This window comes from Condylostylus longicornis, unplaced genomic scaffold (assembly GCF_029603195.1).
Source record: "Condylostylus longicornis isolate FDR11 unplaced genomic scaffold, ASM2960319v2 ptg000013l, whole genome shotgun sequence".
NCBI classification, from domain to species: domain Eukaryota; kingdom Metazoa; phylum Arthropoda; class Insecta; order Diptera; family Dolichopodidae; genus Condylostylus; species Condylostylus longicornis.
Window position 1 is genome coordinate 8,272,820 of NW_026577982.1, and position 22,698 is coordinate 8,295,517.

General features: G+C 24.8%; 1 protein-coding gene across 2 annotated transcripts in view; it reads left to right on the plus strand.

Moving 5' to 3' along the window:
- Nucleotides 1–22,698, plus strand: part of LOC129605339 (uncharacterized) — a 37,610-nt gene extending 14,912 nt beyond the window's left edge. Inside the window, exons 2-7 of one of the 2 annotated variants that reach the window (XR_008696709.1) lie at nt 11,017–11,081; nt 11,185–11,307; nt 14,390–14,580; nt 14,687–14,771; nt 20,475–20,673; nt 21,838–21,982. Coding sequence is in view for 1 of the 2 variants with exons in the window: in XM_055515032.1 (XP_055371007.1) it covers nt 11,017–11,081; nt 11,185–11,307; nt 14,390–14,580; nt 14,687–14,771; nt 21,838–21,989 (616 nt within the window). In the remaining variant the exon portion in view is untranslated. Of the gene's footprint in view, nt 1–11,016; nt 11,082–11,184; nt 11,308–14,389; nt 14,581–14,686; nt 14,772–20,474; nt 20,674–21,837 lie in introns of both variants that reach the window. The other variant, XM_055515032.1, reaches the window with a different exon arrangement.

A 22,698-nucleotide genomic window follows, 5' to 3' on the forward strand; every position in this document is an offset into this window, starting at 1 on the left:
TCACGGTCAATGTTTTATAATCTTCTTTGCTTATTAATCTCACCCGAAATTTTGTTAAAAAAAAAATAATATTTATTACACATTGAATTTTTAATTACAAGTAAGAATAAAATTATTGTTTTATTATATTTATTATAAAATTTTACCAAATAACGATTCCAGTTGGATTAAAACAGGCCCTTACATGAATATATAAAATTTGAAAATTACAATTCAATTTGCTTACTAAAAAATTGTTATTGCGCATACTAGAAAATTGACAATAATTTATTGCCAAAAAAATTGTGTTCAAAAAATAAATTAAATAAATGGAAAAATTCATTAAAAGAAATTAAAAAAGAAATTTATTTTATTTTGTTCAATTGGTATGTTGGTTGTCTAGTTAAAGGTCAAAACAGGAATAATGTTTTGCCATGTTTTACTTTATAACACGAGTAATACATAAAATTGCATATATTTAGGATAAAATAAATTGTATATTTATTTTTCATGTATAGCTAAAAATTTTGGAATAAATTCAAAAAATTTTATATTCTCCCCAACAACATCAATATTATGTAGCTCTAGATTTGTTGCAATTTTTATTTACTAACAAAATAATTTTCAATATTTTGAGTACGAACTATAAAATTCAAATTTTTGGGCGACTTATTCAATTGAACGCTAGAGAGACATTGAAGCTACGATATTATCTTATTTGCGAAAATGCCACGAGTATGGGCCACCTTGCGAGTTGCTGTGACGAGAAGGAAGATGATACTTTTCCGACTTTGGCAAGAAGCCACCGAAGATTTTCACGGGATCTTAGCCTGTTTTGAAAAGCTTGATCTGGTTGTAGTGGGGGCGGACCTATCTGGCCTATAACAACAAGCCTATCTGATCTATAACAACAGACCTATCTGGCCTATGTGTAAGTTATGGTAACCGCATCAATCTAGCCTAACCTAACCTAGGTAAACGATGCTATCGCAATATTTCTATAGGTGTAGGTGTATGTTATAATATAATTACAATCGTCGCTAGCTCAAATAATTCAAATTCTTATATTCAAAATATGCGAACAAATAACCTATCATCAATTGCAATGAAAAGTTCTTGTATTGGAATTGAAAACTACTGACGGTAGGGCTATAAATTACAAATTGCCGTCAAGATTCTTCCTATGTTAACAATTTGTTTTCATGTTTTTTCCATTTAAGGAGTACATTTTAAACTAGGTTGCGCTAGTTTCCAACTAATATATAATTTATATGATATAGTTGAAACAATTGATATTTATTGGTATTTTGTGTTCAGCTATACACTAAGCGTTGTGGATATAGCATATGTTAATTATTCTTATAATTTTAAAACTATACAATATTCGATGTACTTTTTTATGATATCCTAGCTTAAATTCGTTACCCTTTGAAAGGATTTCAGCTATATAGCCACTGCGCAATATTTTGGATAATTTTTATTTAGAATACAATCATGGTAAATTGAAAAAAAAGTTGAAGCGTCCAGATCATTTGTCTTTAGCAGCAACCAATTATATATTGCGTTTTTTTCTTATTATTTTTTTCTTATTTCAATTAAAAAAATTTAAAATTGTCTCAAATTAATTTTAAATTTGACTTTAAAAAAAAATAAAAAATTAAATGGCAAAAAAGTAATAAAATTACCAATTATCCTTGTGTGATCAACTTCAGAAAACTTAATCGCCAATAAGAACTTTAAAGAGTAAATAGAATACACACGCACAAATATACCGGCTTTATCAATTTCATTGTTTCCTTTTAAAAATTAATATTCTTTTTTTATAATTTGAAGAAAAAAACGCGTACGACATTTTATTACTCAAAAAATAAATTTTCTCTTCCATAAACTTCACTTGGCGCTAATCTATTATCTTCTTGCCATGCAATAAAAATCTTCAAATTACTTGATATATATATAGATAAAGAATAATGAAAGTAATTAATCTCATTAATTTTCATTTTATTTTTTAATATAATAGAAAAAATTTTTTATTCATTTTTTTCTTTTTGTGCACGATATAAAATTTTCCTTAAGTAAAAAAAAAAATAATAAAGCACTTTAAAAAGCATTAAGAATTCGCGTGTTCACTGCAAAATTGCACCGGTTATTGAAGAAAAAAAATTATTATTTAAACTGGTGCAGGATTAATATCTACAATTCTTCCTTGCTTTCTACCTGTGATATATTTGTACATACTAAAACATCTTAAATCGATTCCAGACAAAATTAAAAAAAAAAAATTTAACCAATAAATTTGACAATGATCTGTCAAATATCATCTCCAATAAGTTGAAAACAGAACAAGAAATGTCAAATTTCATATATAGATTACATATATGTAAAAGGCTGTCAAAAATGAAACAAAATTACAACCGCGAGTCAAACCGACGCCAGTACTATTACCGCTATCCTATTTTACAGCTGGCAGTTTTTTTTGATATTGTCTGTTTCCATTCATTACATTATGTGAATAACTTTAAATGTCACTGAACTGTCGTTCCGAATGTCGTTAACTGTCGTACTTTAGAAAAATATATAAAATATTTGTAGATAATGATTTTAATCACTAAACTTCATCAACATCTCTTGCCTTCTTCAGTTGATCCATCAAATTTATGCACTGATATTTATTGATCCATCAAATAAATTTCCTTCAATGGATTTTTCAAAAAATTCAGTTCCGTATTTGGACTGTTTTCTGTCCTTGTGCAAGGTATAGAAATATTTTTGCAAAAATAATGAAATATTTTATTCAGAATATTGCACACAATAAAAAATTATATTAAAATTGTGAAAGATAGCAGCTGCAGTCCTTTAATCAAATGAGATGCACTTTATAACCGGTGTTCAAATGAATTTTTTTTTATTAATAAAATGAAAATTTTATTGTATACGTTAAGTGAATTAAAAAAAAAAATTTGATTAAACATAAAAGTACATGACTTTAAAAAAAATTATTAAATTTAAATTATGCTCCAGCGGTAATTAAAAAGAAAGGATAAAATTTCTCTATTGTTAATTGCATTTTTGACAGTTTTTCTTAAGACTTCTTTAAATACAAAAGTGAAATAACTGAGAAAATAATTAATATCTTTAAAAGAAGAATTGACAAGCGATAATAATGACATAACATAAGGGGTTTAATGCAGCGACATCTTTATTAATTATAATTCTTAAGAATTTTTAATTTGAAATTTTGAATGGCAATGTGAAAAATTACCTCTCCTTTCACTAAACATTTCAATAGAACCAATAGTTTCAATCATAAACAATTAAATTGAATTTAAAATATTCTTCTAATAAATAAGGCCAATAAGGTGTATAATGAATTATTCATGAGAGAAGAAATGCTACAGGTCCTCATCGTTAAAATTACTTTTATTTTCAATATTTGATTTCATTTTTAACAAATAATTATTATTAATGCTCTAATACATATTAATAAATGTTATTGAAAAAACAAAGAAAATCAAAAATTTCGTAAAGTCCTTGATAAGTCTATACTATTATTTTACTCAAATAAAATTTTAATATATAAGAGTACAAATTAGATTTGAAATATAATCAATAACCATAAAAACTCTTACAAAACTTCTTTCCCCCTTTACAAAACTCACATAACATACATTGTAACGGAATCCTTAAACATTGAAAAAGAAAATGAAAAAAAAAGAACCTATAGAACTTCACTCATTCCAAAGCTAAAGAAATGAAGTTAAAGTATAAAAGTTAAAGAAACTAATAAGAATAAGAAGAAATCAATTTCAGAAAAAAAATGAAAGAAAATTCTTTCATTTTTGTATCCTTCTTGGAATTGTTCGGAACTCACACTTTTCAAGTTTACCAAATATATTAAAAGGATAAAACAAATATCCTTAAATTATATTATTCTACACACATACGAATATTTTTGATTGGGAATCTTATTCCAAACATTTATTTCCCAAGATCATTCATTTCATATACGAACGTGAATATAGTCTGTAAAAAACATATTTCATACATACATACACATATTTTAATATTCAGACGACTTAATGGACCTACCTTTTCTATTAACTTTTCACATTAAAATATTATTGTTAACAATACCACTATACCAGGTGGTCCACATCAATAAATATAAATTGCCTATAAACATCATTATGTTTTGCTTTGCTGTGCTACCTACCATTTTCGGTAAAGATGAAAATATCTTGAAAGAAAAGAAGAAAATATATCAATTTTTGTTGTTTTTTTATTTCCACTCTTATAAATTTTATCTCATCATTGAGAGAATAACATAATATTAAAGATGTCCGAAAATTGTATTTCAAGATCAATATATAACGAATTCCAGAAATAATATTAAATGAAAACGAAGAAAGCAAAGATTCGTTTTCAACAGAGAGCATTCACATTCAGTTTTGTCTGAAAACTCAGTTTTGACCCGAGTTCACCATAATATTTTGTACAGTTTTATAGTAAATAGTTTAGGCCTACAAAGAATTTTGATATAATTTGACGTTGACATATCAATTGACTATATTTTTTCAAAACTTTTCTTATAAAAACATTATCATGTCTGTCAAATATTCTTGTTAATAGTTGTCAAATATTCTGTTAAATAACTATTTTAATAACTGTATTTCATAAAAATTTCGATTTCTAATAAATATTAAATTTGAATCAAAATTTTATTAACATTAAAATTGTAAATTTTTCAAACATTAAACTACTCTCATAATTCAATTTAAAATTTCAATATTTCAAAATTTTTACAATTTACTCATCTAAACTCATCATTAAATTTGTATTTAATGATGCGAAAATAAAACATGTAAACACAATGAGGAATAAAACGTAAACGAAACAAGTGGACAAAAGAAAAATTGAAATTTGTTAAAATTTTCTATTCTGTTTTGATTTTATTTTTCTCCTTCATTTTTCTTATTATCTCATTTTATATTCGTACTAATAGTGATTAAATGATGGTGTTAATATCCGGTTCCGGTGAATAGGCAGTAAATGAGCAATTTCAGGGAATATACATAATTTGAATATTAAGTGTTTATATAAAGAACAAAAGAAGAAAATTTGAAAAATAAGAAAAAGAAATGAAATTTTTTTATTTTATTGCATTATTATAGGTATTTAATCATGGTATAAAAGGATACAAGCCTTAGTTCCTTTATTAATTTTTAAGGTCACTCTTGTTTACACTTTACATAATTCGGTTAAATAAGCAAATTAATTCTTAATTCGAATAATAAATCAAATTTGTTGAATTTTAATTGATTTTCATTTATAATTATAGAAATTGTGAAAAAATTTGAAATACCCATGTTAAAAATTTTTAAGTTCCCTTACTCCGTTTCTTAATTCTTTACAATTGGTCAAAAATTTTAACATTCCATACATTTAATAACATTCCATTATTCTCTACATAAGTTACTTAAGTTTTTGAATTTTCATAATTTAATTACAACTCATGCGGAAGTAAAAATCCCAGGCACATAATTTTTCCTGGCAGATGTCTCTGTATACAATGATAGCAAAATGATTGACATATAAATTTTTAATTGACATAGGTTACTTTTTACTTCTTCATGTCCGAATTTCCATTTACAACAACGTCCTTTTTACAAAATGAAGCCAGCACTATAGCCTTTCAAATTTTTAATTTTAAATTTATATACTCGTATAATTGTTTTGACATTTAAATATTAATCACATTTATATATAAAAGAAGGTGTCAGCAAAAAACAATGTGCAAAAATCCAATTTTTATCTCTAATAGATCACATTTTTTACTTGCACATTAAGTACATTGAATTTCTCTCCAAACAAGAGACAAATATTTTTTCTCTGACATTCTATTATTTAGATTGCTCAAACTTTCTCAGCGACAGGAAAAAATAAAAAGAAAGTAAATCTTTTATACAATATTTTAAGATTACAAATAATTCATATGTGTATTTATAATGTCGCTCGTGTTATAACGCAATGAGAATCATACAATTACACTATCACATCTCATACCCGTAGAGGATTTTTCATAAAATTACTTACTTAAATCGTTTGGCACCCGTGATATATGGTTGCAAATGATTTCCAATGTCGAGAAAATTATATCCTTGTAATATAATATATCCTTACATCTCTATTTTCTTGTTGTTATAAAAATTCAAAATGATGATGGAAAATATTTTCTTTTTGATAACAATTTTTTCTTACTTCCTTATATAATTTATATTCAAGTACTTTGACACAAATATGATTGGAAAATTTGTATGCACACAAGTTTGCTATAAAACATATAGATATAATTGTGTTGGTGTACATTATGCTTATATATTTAAATATCATATTTTAAATTCAGGTGAGGAATATTTTACATAAAAATTTATATGTTCCAATATTATATTTTAAGCATCAACATATAGACACTTCATTTCAAGTCATCGCTTTCATTGTTAAATTGTTACAATATGAAAAGAAGAAAATGTTTCAAAAAAATTATTTGATATTACGATCTATACATGCGAATCAAATAGACTGGAAATAAATTTTAAATATTCAGAAAAATTCCCAAAGAATAAGTAATACATCCTTGTTGAACTCCATTCTCGTACCCCCTTGAATTATGTTTTACATAGATATCTAATAACAGGGAACAAGCACGTGTTTTTGATAAAAATTTAACAGGACAAATATTTCAAGAATTCTTTAAATTTAATTTAGAGTTGAATAAACATTCACTTAAAATTGTAACATTTCTTTTTTAAATTGAATTCTGAAAGGGATTTAAAATTGAAGATTTTTATTTTAATAAAGAAGCTTAAGTAAATTTTTGTATAACAGAAATTATTGACTTATTAACATTTTCACATTTTTATGTATAAACCACATATGATCACTTATGACATCTACATATGTAAAAATCACATGCGATCAAATAATTGTGCACTTGTTGAACAGCAGTTTTTCGGAATGAAAAATAAATTTGATAATATTCAAATCTAACATATTTCAACTAGTAGTTTAAAACTGCCTTAAAACTGCTGTTTAATGGTCCTAAAAATAAATTTCATACATGTACACAATATTCTAAAAAATTACTAAAAATTTTAATTTATGACATTCTCTTTTATCAAACATGAAATTATTAACGTAATTCATAACTAAAATCATAAATAAAAATATAGTAATATTGTTATAGCAGCAACAGCACTTGTTAATGCAATTGTATCTGGACTACCATTTGGATTTGGTGCCTTCATATACTCACAATCCTCATCCGCACAATATTTACATGTTTTATCATTTCTTTTACAAAAATCCAATATTTCTGGTTCTAAATCAACAGCACAACCCCATATTACTTTTTTATCTAAAACAAAATTTAAATTATTATTAAACATACATTTTAATTCCAAACCAAAAACTGTACCTCTTCTCATTACATAACAACCTCGAGTATTATAATATTGTTCGGTTGCAGTGCATAATGCTTTATGATATTGAAATAATTGTCGACCATCTCGTTTCGGGTATGTTGCCAATACATTATTATTATTGTTATTAGAATAAAAATATAATTCTTCAACATTTCCTACATATTCTTCTTCCTCCCATCCATCATTTTCTAAATCTCTATAAAAATTTGTTGGATTTTTTGAATTTTCATCTTCAATCATTTGTGTACATTCTTGAGCACGTACAAAATCACGATTACATCCATTCAATTCACATGTTAAACAATTTTGTTCATTATCTTTTGTACATAATTTATCATCGAATATGCAACCACGACTAAATGAACCATCTTCATTTTTTTTCGTATAACATTTTTCTTTAACATATTTTGGTATAACATTTTTACATCTTTCAACATTATGATCGTAAAGTGTCCATAAACATGATGAATCATTTCTACTATCACATTTATGACATGCTAATTCGGCTTTTTTTACTGTTGTTAAAAGATTATTACAACCTGATACACCACATTCAACACAATTAGCTGCTGAACTTTTACAATCAGCATATGTTGCATCTGATTGACAGCCACGTATCATTGTTGAATCATCTTTAACAACTTCAAAACATGTTTGTGTTTCTACTTGCTTTTCACATGGTTTTAAAAATTTTTCTTCTGGTTTTGTACCACAATCTTCTATGCCAGAACACTGATAACATTTTAGGTCATCTAAAATTAGAAAGTTAAATAAATCAGTAGCAAATAACTCAGTATTTGACAATTATAGTCCTATGGATAACGAGAATACGATGGCAACACACAAATCTAATAAAACTTATTTTCAAAGTCCACTTTTACCTTTCAACTCATACATAAGAACTAAATATATACATAAATTAAACTGTCCAGGTATCCATATAGTAAAAAGTTTTATTTTTTTAAATTTCAAATTCAAATTACGTAAATGATCGTAAAAACTTTACAATATTCCTCCTTCCATCTGACTAGAATATGATGAAATATTTGGTTTAGTTACAAAGTAAATAAAAATATATTTTTTTCTTGACAATATTTATGTCTCCTTAATACCAAGGGAACGTAAAATGAAAATCCTGATTTGATTATAAAATTTTTAGAATTTTATAGAGAAAAAAAAAACTTTTTTAAATCAGCACCTTATAAAAATATGCAAGTTTTTTTACTACATTTTGCTTCTTTTATGTTGGTACTCCTTAATCCTGATAATATTTTTTGTATACGAATATAAAAGTACAGATACAAAATTTTGAGGACATTGATTCCATTAGTTTCTTACTTTATATGCAAAATTTTTCTTATAATAAAATAAAAACTACTTTAAAAATATTCTTTTTGAAAAATGAAAAAAAAAATTTTTTTAAATTATTTTCAACAAAATTATGTGCATTTTTTATTATTCAAAAAGTTTTTTTTTCAATTTATTCTAAAAAAAGTAAATAGTTTCATACGTAAATTAACTAATTTGAAATGTGATGAACTAGCATCAGTCAAGAGAATTTTTATTGTGTAGAGCGACACCTATTGTGAAAATTGTTTTATTAAAAAAATAGAATTAGAAGTAGCTTATAAATGGAGAGCGCTTTTCCGTTACTTGCCCTAATACGTAAAATATATTGTGAGCAACTAAAAATTGATATTGAAAATATGAGGAATTTAATGTTTATTATAGCCATCTATTGAGAAATTCTATATACACATTGGCATGACACAACAATTCTCCACAAAATTAAGGGGAAATAACCTCAAGTAAAGGAAGTACTTATATAGTATACAAAATTAATTTGTTATAGTTCCTCAAAGTCGCTATCCCGTTGTAGTATTTTTTCAAAAACGACAATGGTTTCATTGTGTGATAATATGTATATAAACACGAACTTCGCATAATATTTACAGGGTCGGATCTTATATGTACTTGCAGTAGTGAAACACAAATGCCGAAAAATTTTAAATAACTGATTAAGTTCTTTATCGTTATTGGTAGCGTTTTTTACTTTTCATTATCACTTTGTCATTATCTCAAAATTTTCAAATTTGAATTTTTTTTTTAGAAGTAAGCACACGTCATCAAAATATTTCATTGTCCAATTTCGGATTTTTTTTATTTTCTTAATTAATTGCACTAATCTTATGTTTTTTGAAATATTTTAGACAGTTTTTAAATATCATAAAATAAAAATTTTATTTTTAATTAAAATTAAAAACTTTATTAAAACATATTTTAGTTCCGATATGTCCGAAATGTCCGAGATGTCCGATCATAAAAATTCTATAATAATTGTCTCTCACCTTTACAAAACACTTGACAGTTAATTATTATTAAAAATAAAAGAATTTCTCTAATTATAAAAATTTCCATATTCCAAAATGCTCTCATTTATAAACGTCGATCAAAAAAAAAATGTCAAAAATTAAAACTTAATTTATTCGCTACTAACAAGAAACTAAAATTAATTGGAAAAATATGAAATTTTCTTTTAAAAAAATTCTTTGTGTTAGAATTTTATCGCTAATAGTCTCATCCAGTAGATATTTTGAAACATGTTTTTGTCATTGGATGGTAAATTTCCTAATGATAATTAGGAATTTTATATTGAATTGAAGAGAGAATTGAGTTATCTTAAAAGCAAAGTTATGTTCAAATATCGATAGCAAAGGTTATATGAAGAAGATAAATGAATGACAGTTATGAAAATTATTTTTATTATTGCACTCGTATTTATTATATAAATTAGAAAATATCATGACAGAAAATATTATTTACACTAGCAACTGTAAATCAATTTGATGAAGAATGTGTACAAAAATCTAAAATACTTTTGAATTTTACTAAATTTTCAGCTAATTTATGTCTAATACCGAATATGAGTAAGAACTAAAATTCCTGACGTTGAGCCAATCTTCTACATAAGCTTGAGTTGTTGTGACTATTATGCGGTTAGAGCGTTACTCATTTAGAGTGTTATAGAGTGTTTTCTAATTTCCCAAAGTTCCCTCTTAAAAGTGAACGTATTTTACGAGCTGTATGAGTTCTTTAAGTTCATTTGTTTTTAACATTAATTAGATAAAGTCTTGAACATTGTAAATGATATCAAATGATGAGTTACGGGAAAAAATTTCAAATTAAAATTTTAAAGCTGATTTGTTATCATCACCAATAATTTGTCTTAAAAAATCTATAATTAATAACAAGTGATTGTGCCTGATATAAGAATTTTCTCTTATCTAATGTGAATTTTATATTTACAATCAGATAAAAACAGAACACTAAGAACCCAAGATACAACTGTTCAGCAACATTAAAAATATTTTTTTTTGATAATTACAAGTATGCTTAGAGATAAAAGCAATTTGAACACGAATGAGAACAAGAGAAAAATATTGAACAAATATTCACACACACAGAGCATTAATAAAAACCCTACTTGCATAACAAAAAACTGCTTCACCTAATTATTTTCTTCTTTCTTTGTTTTTTTTTTTTGCTGGAATTTTAGATTCAAACTGGATCGTCTGACACAAGAATCAACTTTAAATAATTTGGCCTCTAAATCAACAGAAGGTAAATATTAATAATTTTTTGATTTTTTTTTATTTTGCTTTTTAAATTCTTACATAAATAATTAATTAGTAGTTACAAATTTTTTGTTTTGTTTTTTATTTAGAATGGGGTTCTGGTGGAGGCTGGCCGGGACCAGAAATTATTGTAGAAATTCAAGAGACTGGTGCAACAGACTTAACACATCAGAATGTTTTAAGAACGAATTCAACTCTATATGGCGAAGATGGTAAGTAAATTTTTTTTGCTATTAATTAGAACCAAAATTTTCACAACTAGAATTAACAATAACACACGTATGTTACGCATAACTTTTGCCCCATGCGGCGATTAAGTGAATTAAGGAAAACATACAATTGCAAAAATTCAGTGAATAATCAAACTTAAAATGTAAAATTTTATTGATTAAACTTGGAAAACTACATTAGTCCAAAATACCATCTTAGTTTCGGCACGTATTTCAAGTCCTGTTTCCATTTAATTAAATATTGTGGCGCTGCAGTATGAAATATGTGACCGTGGCACAAAAAATTAATAAAAATTCGTTTGTACTATTTCTTTTTTCAATATTATGTGCAAATAACAATTAATCGAGTTGATTGCACTAAAAAGAGCATTCACTTTTGCAAAGTCGCATTCAATGCTTAAGGTCATAACTTTGACACATACTTGTACGTCACCTATTGATCCCACGCTTCTGATTCACGTGCTGTACTGATTAATCAGTCATGAATTTAAAATAATGTTGTCATAAATTTTAATTATAATAAAAATATCGTACATCTGCTTTTAAAACAAATCTACAACTACATTTACATTTCTTTCATCATAAAGAAACAGTTAAGTGTGCAATAAAAATAAATATTTATTCATAATAAATAAGTTTTGATTGACAGAAATTTTACTACACATAGCGATTGAGGAAATAAAAACTATTTACAATTATTTTTTAATCAAAATAACTCCAAAAATTAGGAATTAAAATAAAATATATTTCCGAAAATAGAAAAATATTTTTAAAAGTAATTAAGTTTCTTAACAAAATAGAATTCAAAATAAACATAAAAATATTTTTAGTAATAGTAAACTAAATTGACACTCTTGAAATGTCATATAGATGTCAAAGTGTATCGACCATTACAAAAAGTTTTCTTTTATTTTTTTGTTTTTTTTTATGTTTTGTCTCTTTCTTTTGTTTTTTAATCAAATATTTGAAATATTCTATATAATTCCAAGTATATTTGTAACTTATGAATTAAAAATTAAAAAGGATAATTTTCTTTGTATATATGTATCTTTGTGATATGGAATATAACACAATCACGTGGAATGTCAAGGTCAACATACAAATGAAATTAATAAAAATATTAAAGAACCCAATTGGATTTTTAAGTGTAATGAAAATTGTAATTTGTTATTCTTAATAGTTTTAAAAGTATAAGAGAAACTATAAAATAGCACTCACATATTATATACATATTATACACAATATCGAAATTACATAATACCGAAGTATTACCAATAGAAATTTCATACCCAATAAAAAACTTCGACTACAAAATGCCGGAAATAATAAAAAAGCCTTTAAAAATATTTTTCAAAAGATTTCCCTTTACTCTAAAATGAAAGTACTAGCTTTAAAAAACTTTAATAAAAACAACTTGCAAATGCAAGATTTCATGATATCAAAATTGTCTAGAAAAGCATTCACCTTAGTTGAATTATCCTGCAAGAACAATTCTGCAAAAAAAGTAATCCCTTAATGAAAGAGCGACCTTTTCAAAGTTTTTCGAATACAAAATTATTATTCGTAAAAACTTGGAAAAATTTTTTGGCGTTTATTTTAGATATCAATTCTTGACATGTCGTCGGGGATCGTTCAGTACGTGGAACTGATCATTATAAAAGAATTTCCTGCAAGCGAGGGAATTACTTAAAAATTCTTTTTTATCATTTTCTTAAATTCCATCTCTTTTATTAGCTCTGATACTAAAATTATGCATTTTTGCCACACAGTGTACATAAATAAAATTAATAGAGAATAATTACACTGCATATAAACACTATAATTGAAGAGAAAAATTGTAACATTAGAGACCGATCAATAATCTCAACATTTATACTATAGCATTCTCCTAGAAATCCGACTGGGAATTAAACAAAAGTATACATTAATAAATGAATAAGAATGAGTACTTTGTATAAAGATATTTTCATTGAAAGGTTAGATAATTATACGGTATTCCATTTAGAAATTTAATAATAATTTGTACAAAAAGAAAAATTCTACTTTAAAACTAAAATACTTTTAATATGTGCTCTACATGTTACTTTGTACACAATACACGTTATCGGATTATATTATATCGATTATGAGAACAATGTACGAGTACTTGTAGGAAATATAGGTATGTTAACTTACACATGATGTTATATATACACTTACTTATAGTAAATTTAATAATATTGTAATAGTAGTAAAGAGGAGTGGAGGGGAGGGAGCAAATATCATTTTACACAAAATAATATTATTGTTATATACAATAAAATTCTCCCTTTCTCTTTATTACTTTATTATTAATTTTTAAATTTTTATTTAAGAATGTATAAAGACAATCGAATTACGACCCATATTACAGTTATTTTTAGATCTATTGATTTTCTATATTGAAGAATTTAGAAAATGATACAAAATACCCGAGGAATAAAATTAAAATGAAAATTTTGCTGTAAATTTAAACTAGACAAACGAATCATAATATCTAGAGAAAACAATTTATAATATTTAAGTTATTATACAGATGGCGGACTGTTCGCCCGCGGGGACCCGTCTGCCGCTGAAAGAATTAATTAACATCATAGATAAGAACGAAGTCTTGTTGGCGAAGGGAAGCATTTCTAGGAACCAATTCATAACAAAATTATTGATTTTAAGTATTTGTTAAATAACTTCGTTCTAACGTATGTTTAAAATTTTAATTGCAGCCTTTTTCCTTTCAAACACAAAAAATTGTTCAGTTCTAATTTTTTAATCAAAACCTTTCAAAGTTCTCAAAAATTTAAAAATATTAAAATGATAATCAAATAAAAAATGTCCTCACACATCAGGCAAGGTTGTTCACACAATTTGTTCGAATTGATTAATGTTTGATTAAAGTTTGATAAGAGAAATATGTGTGATAGAGAAAATAGAAAACACTCAATTCTAATCAAACCTTTACCTATTTAAACCCTATACCTCATATTCAAATAAAAAATTAATAAATTAATTAATATTCTAATGTTAATTATTTTTTTTTAAATCTTTATAGGACCAAAGTTAATAGTAAGGACCGAAGAAGTTTTAATAGTTTCATTCGTTTTATTAATGTGGATGGGAGCTATAATGTTATTCTTTAATCGTTGGGGTAAAATTCGTATGTTAGAACCATATCAACCAAAATTCGAACAAAAACATAGAACTTCATGTCAATTGGTCGATATGGAAACAATGGAACATCCTGTAAGTTAAAAATTACAATAATTTTCTTAATCAACTACTATAAAAATCTAAAAAAGGCAAGCTAACAAATATTTTTAAATTAAAATTTTAAAATTACCAATTTCAGAGATCTTCAATATCAAGAATGTCAATGGGTTTAGCTGTACCAATTAATATGCCATCATGTTCATTCACAACTTATAGACGCGAATGTAAGTATACACATACAAACTAATATTAAATTTAAGATGTCAATATTTTATAATATAATATTATTGTAAGTGTATACGTGTCTTGAAGAAATGATTATGTCTTAAGGATTTAGACAAAAATATTAATAGAATGTGTCAAAATTTTAATGACACTTTAATTAAGAAATAATTGAAATTTCTCAATTTTTTTCTCAAATACATAGGTCGTCCATTAAAGTTAAAATGAGATTTTAATTATTTTTTTTCGTAAACTTTTTGTGCTTAAATCCTTATTAGAATATTATGGGAAATAGAGGAATTCTACCCACTTTTCTTTTGTATTCGAAGAGAGTATTTCATGTATACATTGTAAAATATTCTTTGTTTTAAAATTTCGTTACGGTACAGGATGATTTTGGTTAAAAATATATGTGCCATTCTTTTCCAATATTATAAATATTAAGCTATTGGAAATGAAATTCTGAAATAAAAATAAGAGTAACCGATGAAACTGGGCTTAGGCAATTTTAATTTAGAACCATAAAATTGGTTTCTCTTTGAAATCAAACTGATGTCACACACGCTAAAGTTATTTAATTAGGAGATACTATTATACGTAGTTAAAGCTCTTGCAGCTTTGAGCCACAATAAACAATATTTAATTTAAAATTTCTCAAGCTTTTGAATGGCATGATTGCCAAAGCAAAACTCTCTCTTAATTTTCTCCTATTTTTATTCTTCCTTTTAATTTTTTAATTCATTAAAATTTTTTTTATATTATGCAACATCCTATATCTCTTCTATTCTTAAAATTTTTAACTTTTTTTACATTTTATAAAAATAATCGCTTGTCATGATTTGAATTTTCCATTGGGAGAAATCTTTATCACACATTCTATCTCGGGATGTTTTCCTATTTTTTCCTTTTTTGTTTCTCTTATACTATATAGATCATCATTCTACATTATCTTTTTTTGTTTCCACAATGAAAAGAGTTTTTATTTAAATAGCATAAGATAATCTATGTTCACTCCTTATATGAAACGTTAATGGTTCGAAATTGATAAAAATTTTTTGAATTTAAAAACAGAAATGCTTAAAATTTTAGAAGAAAAAATTTTTAATATAGAAAAACTCTATTGAATTTTCTAAGCACGTAATATGAAAATTACATTGTTATTGTTATTGTGTATAATTGGAATACAAAATCTTGTTGGGTATCAGAAAAAGTGTTCGACAATTCAATTGAAATTGAAAAACAAGGATAATGAGTCTCTTATTTTATTAGATTAAAAGTTTTTTTTTGTAAAACTATTAAGGAAAATTTCATTTTTACACACTTAAAATTCTTTTAAATTATTTATTTTACAAATTTTTTATGCGATAATTGAAATTAAAAGATTCTTCTAGATTATTGAATTTTTTCTTCTTGGTTACAGATAAATTTTCTTTGTTTATCTACATAGTGTGTTTGTGTGTAGTTGTATAGATTAGCTGATTATTAGGATTGAACCGAACATAAGAAAAAATTTACTTTCATTAGTATAATAAATTTATAATTACACAAAATTAGATTAACCGGCAAGATTTTAATGTGATAACTAAAATCAATTAGTCGGAAATTAGTAATATTTAGAATTTTAGTACTTTTAGAAATAGAAATACTATTTATTTTATTCTCAGAATTGTCCATTATCATTTAGAACACATTTGCATCGCAAATTTTATAAAGGACGGAGTTTAAAAGAACATTCAAGTTTAGACTTTTGTCATTTATTAAAATTCAATTTTGTGAAAGGAAGTGGAACACCACAGATAAGACGTCTGATTTCACTACAAAAATGTTATTTAGAATAAATAATAAATTGTAGGTTATTTTTTAAAGGATGATACCTAAATATATCTATATTACCGAGGCCAGTCTAACATATTATAACTATCTGCCCATAGAGGTCCAAGCTCTACAAATCTATACTATTCGTATTTTTTCGTAAGGAAACTGGAGATACTACAGAATGAGTTGAACATAAAATAGAAAAAATTCTAGAGAATCGTCTCTAAAGAATATAATTTATTTATTGTCAATGTGCCAAATGTGTGCACTTCGAACCGCAAAGCCTACATAACGTTGTCCGCAATATTGCTATAGCACGGAGATAGCTATTTACTAGACCATCAGGAAGTCTGTTATCGAGTGAATCAACTTTTTATCTAAAATATAAACATAAAAACTTTGAATCTGAAAAAGAGTTTGTTTTTAGTATAAGAGAAAAAGGAAAGGCCTGTTTGCACCTTGCTTTATATAAACAGTTTTCATTAGATTCCTACTACTACTTTTTTGCACCAGTCTCGTTTTGAAGATGAATCCAGGCTCTTCTACATATGACCTTCACGGTGTCGTTTCGCAATGTGCCTTGGAATCCAAATAAGCATAACTCTTTTTGAAATTTCCAGCTGGTACAGAATTACTAGCTGTTTACAAACTAACTTGAAATCCATCCTATTGGCTAGAGAAGTCAATACAATCGCCTGTATGCCATTCTAGCTCCTGTAGATGTTTTGAACAATATATACCAGACACAGCTCAATTTCATGCACCTCCGCTTGTAATTCTATATGTAGCAACTATCTAAACTATTGAATATTCACCCATTGTTTAGAACTCACCCAGTGTAACTTCTGTATAAACTCAAATTTTCAGTTTTTGAAAATTCCCTGGAAAATCAATACGTTTTTGATTTACAATTCCTGGTGGTTACTGTGACTGACATGAGTTTTTCGTTGCAAACAGTAAACGTAGATTACAAAATTTTGATTTAACTAGTATTTCACTGTGTTTGCGAAAAAAGGTAATATTTCTAATGAAAATTGATTCTCCAAATCACTTAATTTATTTTTTACCTTTTTTATTGGAATCCTCCACACAATGTTCACTTATGAGAATTAAAAAACTTTTTCGAAGAACTAAGTAAAGTATACGTATTTCAGTATCATTTAAAAGTGTTCTATACATTAAAGTTAAAGTTTGTGGTTAAATAAAATTTAAAATTAAATTTTTAATTGAGTTTTCCAATTACTAGATTTAAACTAGATGTTGCTATTGCTGGATTTCGAATAATATGACAAGAAATAGTTTAGTATCTATAAACATTCATAAAATACGCAAATTTAAAATTTTTGTGCTTAAAAAGTTTTTAAATTAAATTAAAAAAATTATACGCCAATTTCGATTAGAAAGATTTAAAAAAAATTGTGAATATTTTAAGCGAATTTTTTACAAATTCGATTATGATTTTCGATCAATTAATTTGATAAATTTGACGATCTAAAGACAAATATTTTAAAAGCAAAAATCGGAATTTTAATTTTCCTCCAAAATTGTTGTACATAATCTCAATTAAAATTATGATTCTTTCATTACCAATTTACTTTAAATTTTTATCGTATAACATGACACAACACGCATTAAATTCTCCACATATTTGTGTTGTGAGACAATGACGTTCAATAAATTTGTATTAAATTGTATATGACATAATTTGTACTAGAATAACATTAATGATTTATTAAGCCCGAAATTCCCAAACTTCAATAACCTAAAAATAAAAAAAAAAATCCTTTTATTATCAAATAATAATTAAAAATACAAAATGTTGTAAAAAAAACTTTTATATTTTATTCGCTTCATAATATTTCATAAAAATCTATAACACATAGTTGTTTTTGTTTTCGAATCTCGAGGTCAAAGATAAACCACCATATTATTATTTTTCAAAAGTATAATGACTTCTAAAAAATGTTTTCATTATAAATGACACATTATGCACACCACAATATTTTATACAATCTAAATTCTAAAACAATTCCATAAAAATCAATTTTGGAAAGACAACAACAATATAGAACAAATACTTTTATGGTTTTTTTTAAACCACAATTAGATTTATTTTTTGATATAGAAAATAATCGAAGCACTTTATTATTATTATTATTTGAAACAAAATAAGGGGAGAACAAAACCAAAAAGAGAAAAATAAATTGTTATTCTACATAATGTGAACTAGAAGATGTCAATGTCATTATAAATACTGAATATCGTAATATAGATGTCATCATAATAGTGTTATTTAGATTATAGCAGATAGGCATAAATTTCACAAAATGGACTTGCATTTTTACACTAATTAACAAAATATAATTGCATTTGAAAATATTAAATTAAAAAAATCATTTTGAATTAAAATTTTTGACAGCTACTGATGTTTTATATTATAACTACTAGGTTTTATTATAAAGAACACGTATTCCTCGAAACTATAATTTTTGATGTCTTAGAGAATAAATATCTAAGGTTTAAACAAAATATCTAAGGTTTAGTTTTGAATATTAAAACGAAAATCAAAAATATAAATAAATCACATACCCAGAAATATTCAAGAAGAAGTGGAATTGATCGGAATCACTACGGTATATGAAATATTTACCACAAAATATTTTAGTTTTAAAAAATACTAGTTTGAATTGCGAAATTCCCCGAAATCGGTTCGTTGAAAAAATCTGAAATTCATTTTATAAATTAATGAACTTTAAAATTTTTAACAGATTTTACAATGAACTTAAAATGAGAATGTGTTACGCCTGTTTTATAAAAAGCACTAGTAATTAATCACAAAAAACATTGGTGATTTTCACAAAATATTACCCTACATTTAATTACACAACGAAAAATTCTCGGTTAATATCTTTTAAAAGTAATATTTTTATCCATTAATTTTATGAAAATCCCTGATTAATTTTTCGCCATTTTTAATAAACAATTTAACAATAATAAACGATTAAATTTAAAATAATAATTTTAATAATTACGAAATTATTTTAATTTGCAATGGAAAATTTATAGTCAATTTCAATTATAGAGAATATTTAATTTTTTATTAACATTATTTCCACCTCCACAAATTTCATTAAATAAATCATCTTTAATTAGCCCAAATGATTTATTTAAAATTAATATTTTTTTTCTTTTTTATTAAAAAATTAAGTGAAGGTTAAAAATTTTATACACACATTTATAAATTATAGAGTATACCTACCTCAATATCATAATTGCATACCATGTTCGAAATAAAACTGCGAAAAACATTGTTCACATAAAGATTGTTAGGACAGGTTAACAACGTTTTTGACTCAACAAAGGCAACTCTTGCTAAATACTTTTACAATAACCAAACAAAATATAAACTACGAAATGTAGACTCTCTCAATGTCAGGTCCGATGTGATATTGCGGAATTTTCCAAAAAGAACAAGCAGAACAACGATGATAATTAATATTAGACATTGTAATTCATATTTAATTCATATTTCACTTATTTATTCGGGTAGACTTGAGGTTATACGATATTATTCTATCTGTTCTAAAAATTTTAAATTTTTTTTTTCATTAATATTCCATTATCTCAAGTGAATCACATTTAAGAGAGTTTTAATAATGACCAATATCCTACCAAAACGAAATTTCTCGCCTAAATATATGCAATTTTTTTCAATACCTGAAAAACTTGAGAAAACCATTTAAAATGATTCATTAAAGTGTAATTAACATTAATTAATCATAATTATCAAGTATTTTGACAAAATATGACTTACAATTTTGATCCTTTATCATTTTTTTTTCAAATATACTAACAATTATTTTAATTATTTGGCGTATACAATTATTAAGCATCTGAAATGGATCAATCATCTGAAACAAACTCTAATAAATATGTGGATTAAATTAAAATAATTTATTTATTGTATAACAATATCTATAAAACTTCATTTATTTAAATAATCCACGAATAATAATTCAGCAAAGACGAAAATCATATTATTGGAATAAAAGTTAATTTAGTGATTTTAATAACGCGAACGGAGGTTCTGTAAGTTTGATAATTTGAAATAATTGTATATATATATATATATAAAAAGCATAAGTAGGTATTGACCAAAATTCTCATATTGCTAAATTCATATATATCCATTTATATACATATGTTAAAATATTTTGCTTTAGATACATATTCAGAGTTAAAAATTTCAAGTATAAACTATATATGTATATTATTCATATATATATATATATATATATAGCCATATATAGCCTATAATAGCTTACAGAGTTAATTAATATAATAGCTGCTTTATTACATTATAATAAAATAAAAAAAATATTATAGTTAATTTGTAATTATTATCTAGTGCATGCCTGATATAGTCAGGAAATTCCGATTGAAATTTATTCATTATATTCCTCTTATTGTAAAGTATATATGCTCTTTACATACATATATAATTATTATATTTTTGTAATATGTAATATATTTATATATAGTATAAAGGGTGTTTTTTTTTTTTGCTTAAATAGAACTTACGAACTACTGCACTGGGCCTATTTTTTGATCCGTGTACTATGGAAAATTCACAATACATTTTTGCCATTATGAGTTTGTCAATAACCAAATTGTACAATTTCAAAAGGCGAGGAGGCCCAGAGAAAATTGAGTTATAAATGTTGTATACGCTTTAGATGGTAATGTATGTGTAGCATTTATCGGGATTGAACACAATTTATCTTATGAGGCATATGATAATTACAACTATATAATGATTTCAAAGAAATGCACATGCAAATTTTCTTTAACGTAGTGGGTATTAAAGAACAATTGGGCAATTTCCTGTCAGATTCCTTAACATCAATGATTCGCACTGGTGAACCAACAACTGGTAACAGTTTTTATAACAACATTGATTGAACTCGTTTTCAAATATGTTAAAGTCATGTACTGCCGCTCATTTCCGAAAAAAATTTTGGTTAAAATTTGATCTTTCATAATTTCCAAGTTCTGTATTGAGTTTAAAAAAAACACCCAAATAAATAAATTTTGTAAATTCGTTATTACAGTAACAAAATAATATTACAGTTATATCGTATCAACTTATAAGTGAAAATTTTATTTATTTTCTCAATTATTCTTAAATTTTTCTCTCTATTTTAATATTTTTCTTCTTTTTTTTTTTCTTCCTGAAAATTATATAATTTATAGCCATAATATCACCACAATATTTTCGACCACGTCAAAATTCAGTTTTTGTTTCATCACAAATTATGCAATTACCGAAACAACCACCACGTAAAACACGTTCAGCAATGGATATTCATTCAATGATATTGGATGAAGCAGCTGAAGCTGTATGATGCATAATCATATTTTTATTCAATTAAATTTTTATTATTAAAAATAATATTTATGAAAATTTTATTGTGATTTTTTAAAAAATAATTTTCAATTGTAACGATATTCGATTCGACATTATAAATGTATATAAACAAATATATATATATATATATATATCAATTTAATATATATATACATGCAAATATTATAAATTAATAAGAGATCGGACCGTTGGTGTATAATGTATACAATAATTATTATTGAAAAAATAAAATCAATTATTAAAATATCAAAACGCCGGTATAACAATAAATTAAATTGAATTTTTTTTTTTGTTTTTTTTAATATTTAAATAAAAATTATTAAGTGTAATTTAAATTTTTTTATATATTTTAAGGATATTTTATTTATATATAAGTGATTATGTTTAAGTGTAAATTTTATTTACATATTAAAAAATTATTGTAATATTAATAATAATAAAACATTGAGAAACAAAGGAAAAAAAGCTTTTGAAATTTTTGCTACATATTTGTAAAAAAAAAATTAAAATTATAAAGTGTAAAATTATTAATTACAGAAAGTATACATACATACATTATAAATTAATAAAAATTATATACATATATATATAGAAATAAATTAATAATAGTATTACAAATCACAATAATTCGCAATCAACACGAGACACAAGGTGATATGAAATAAAAATAATTTGTAAACTTTCTA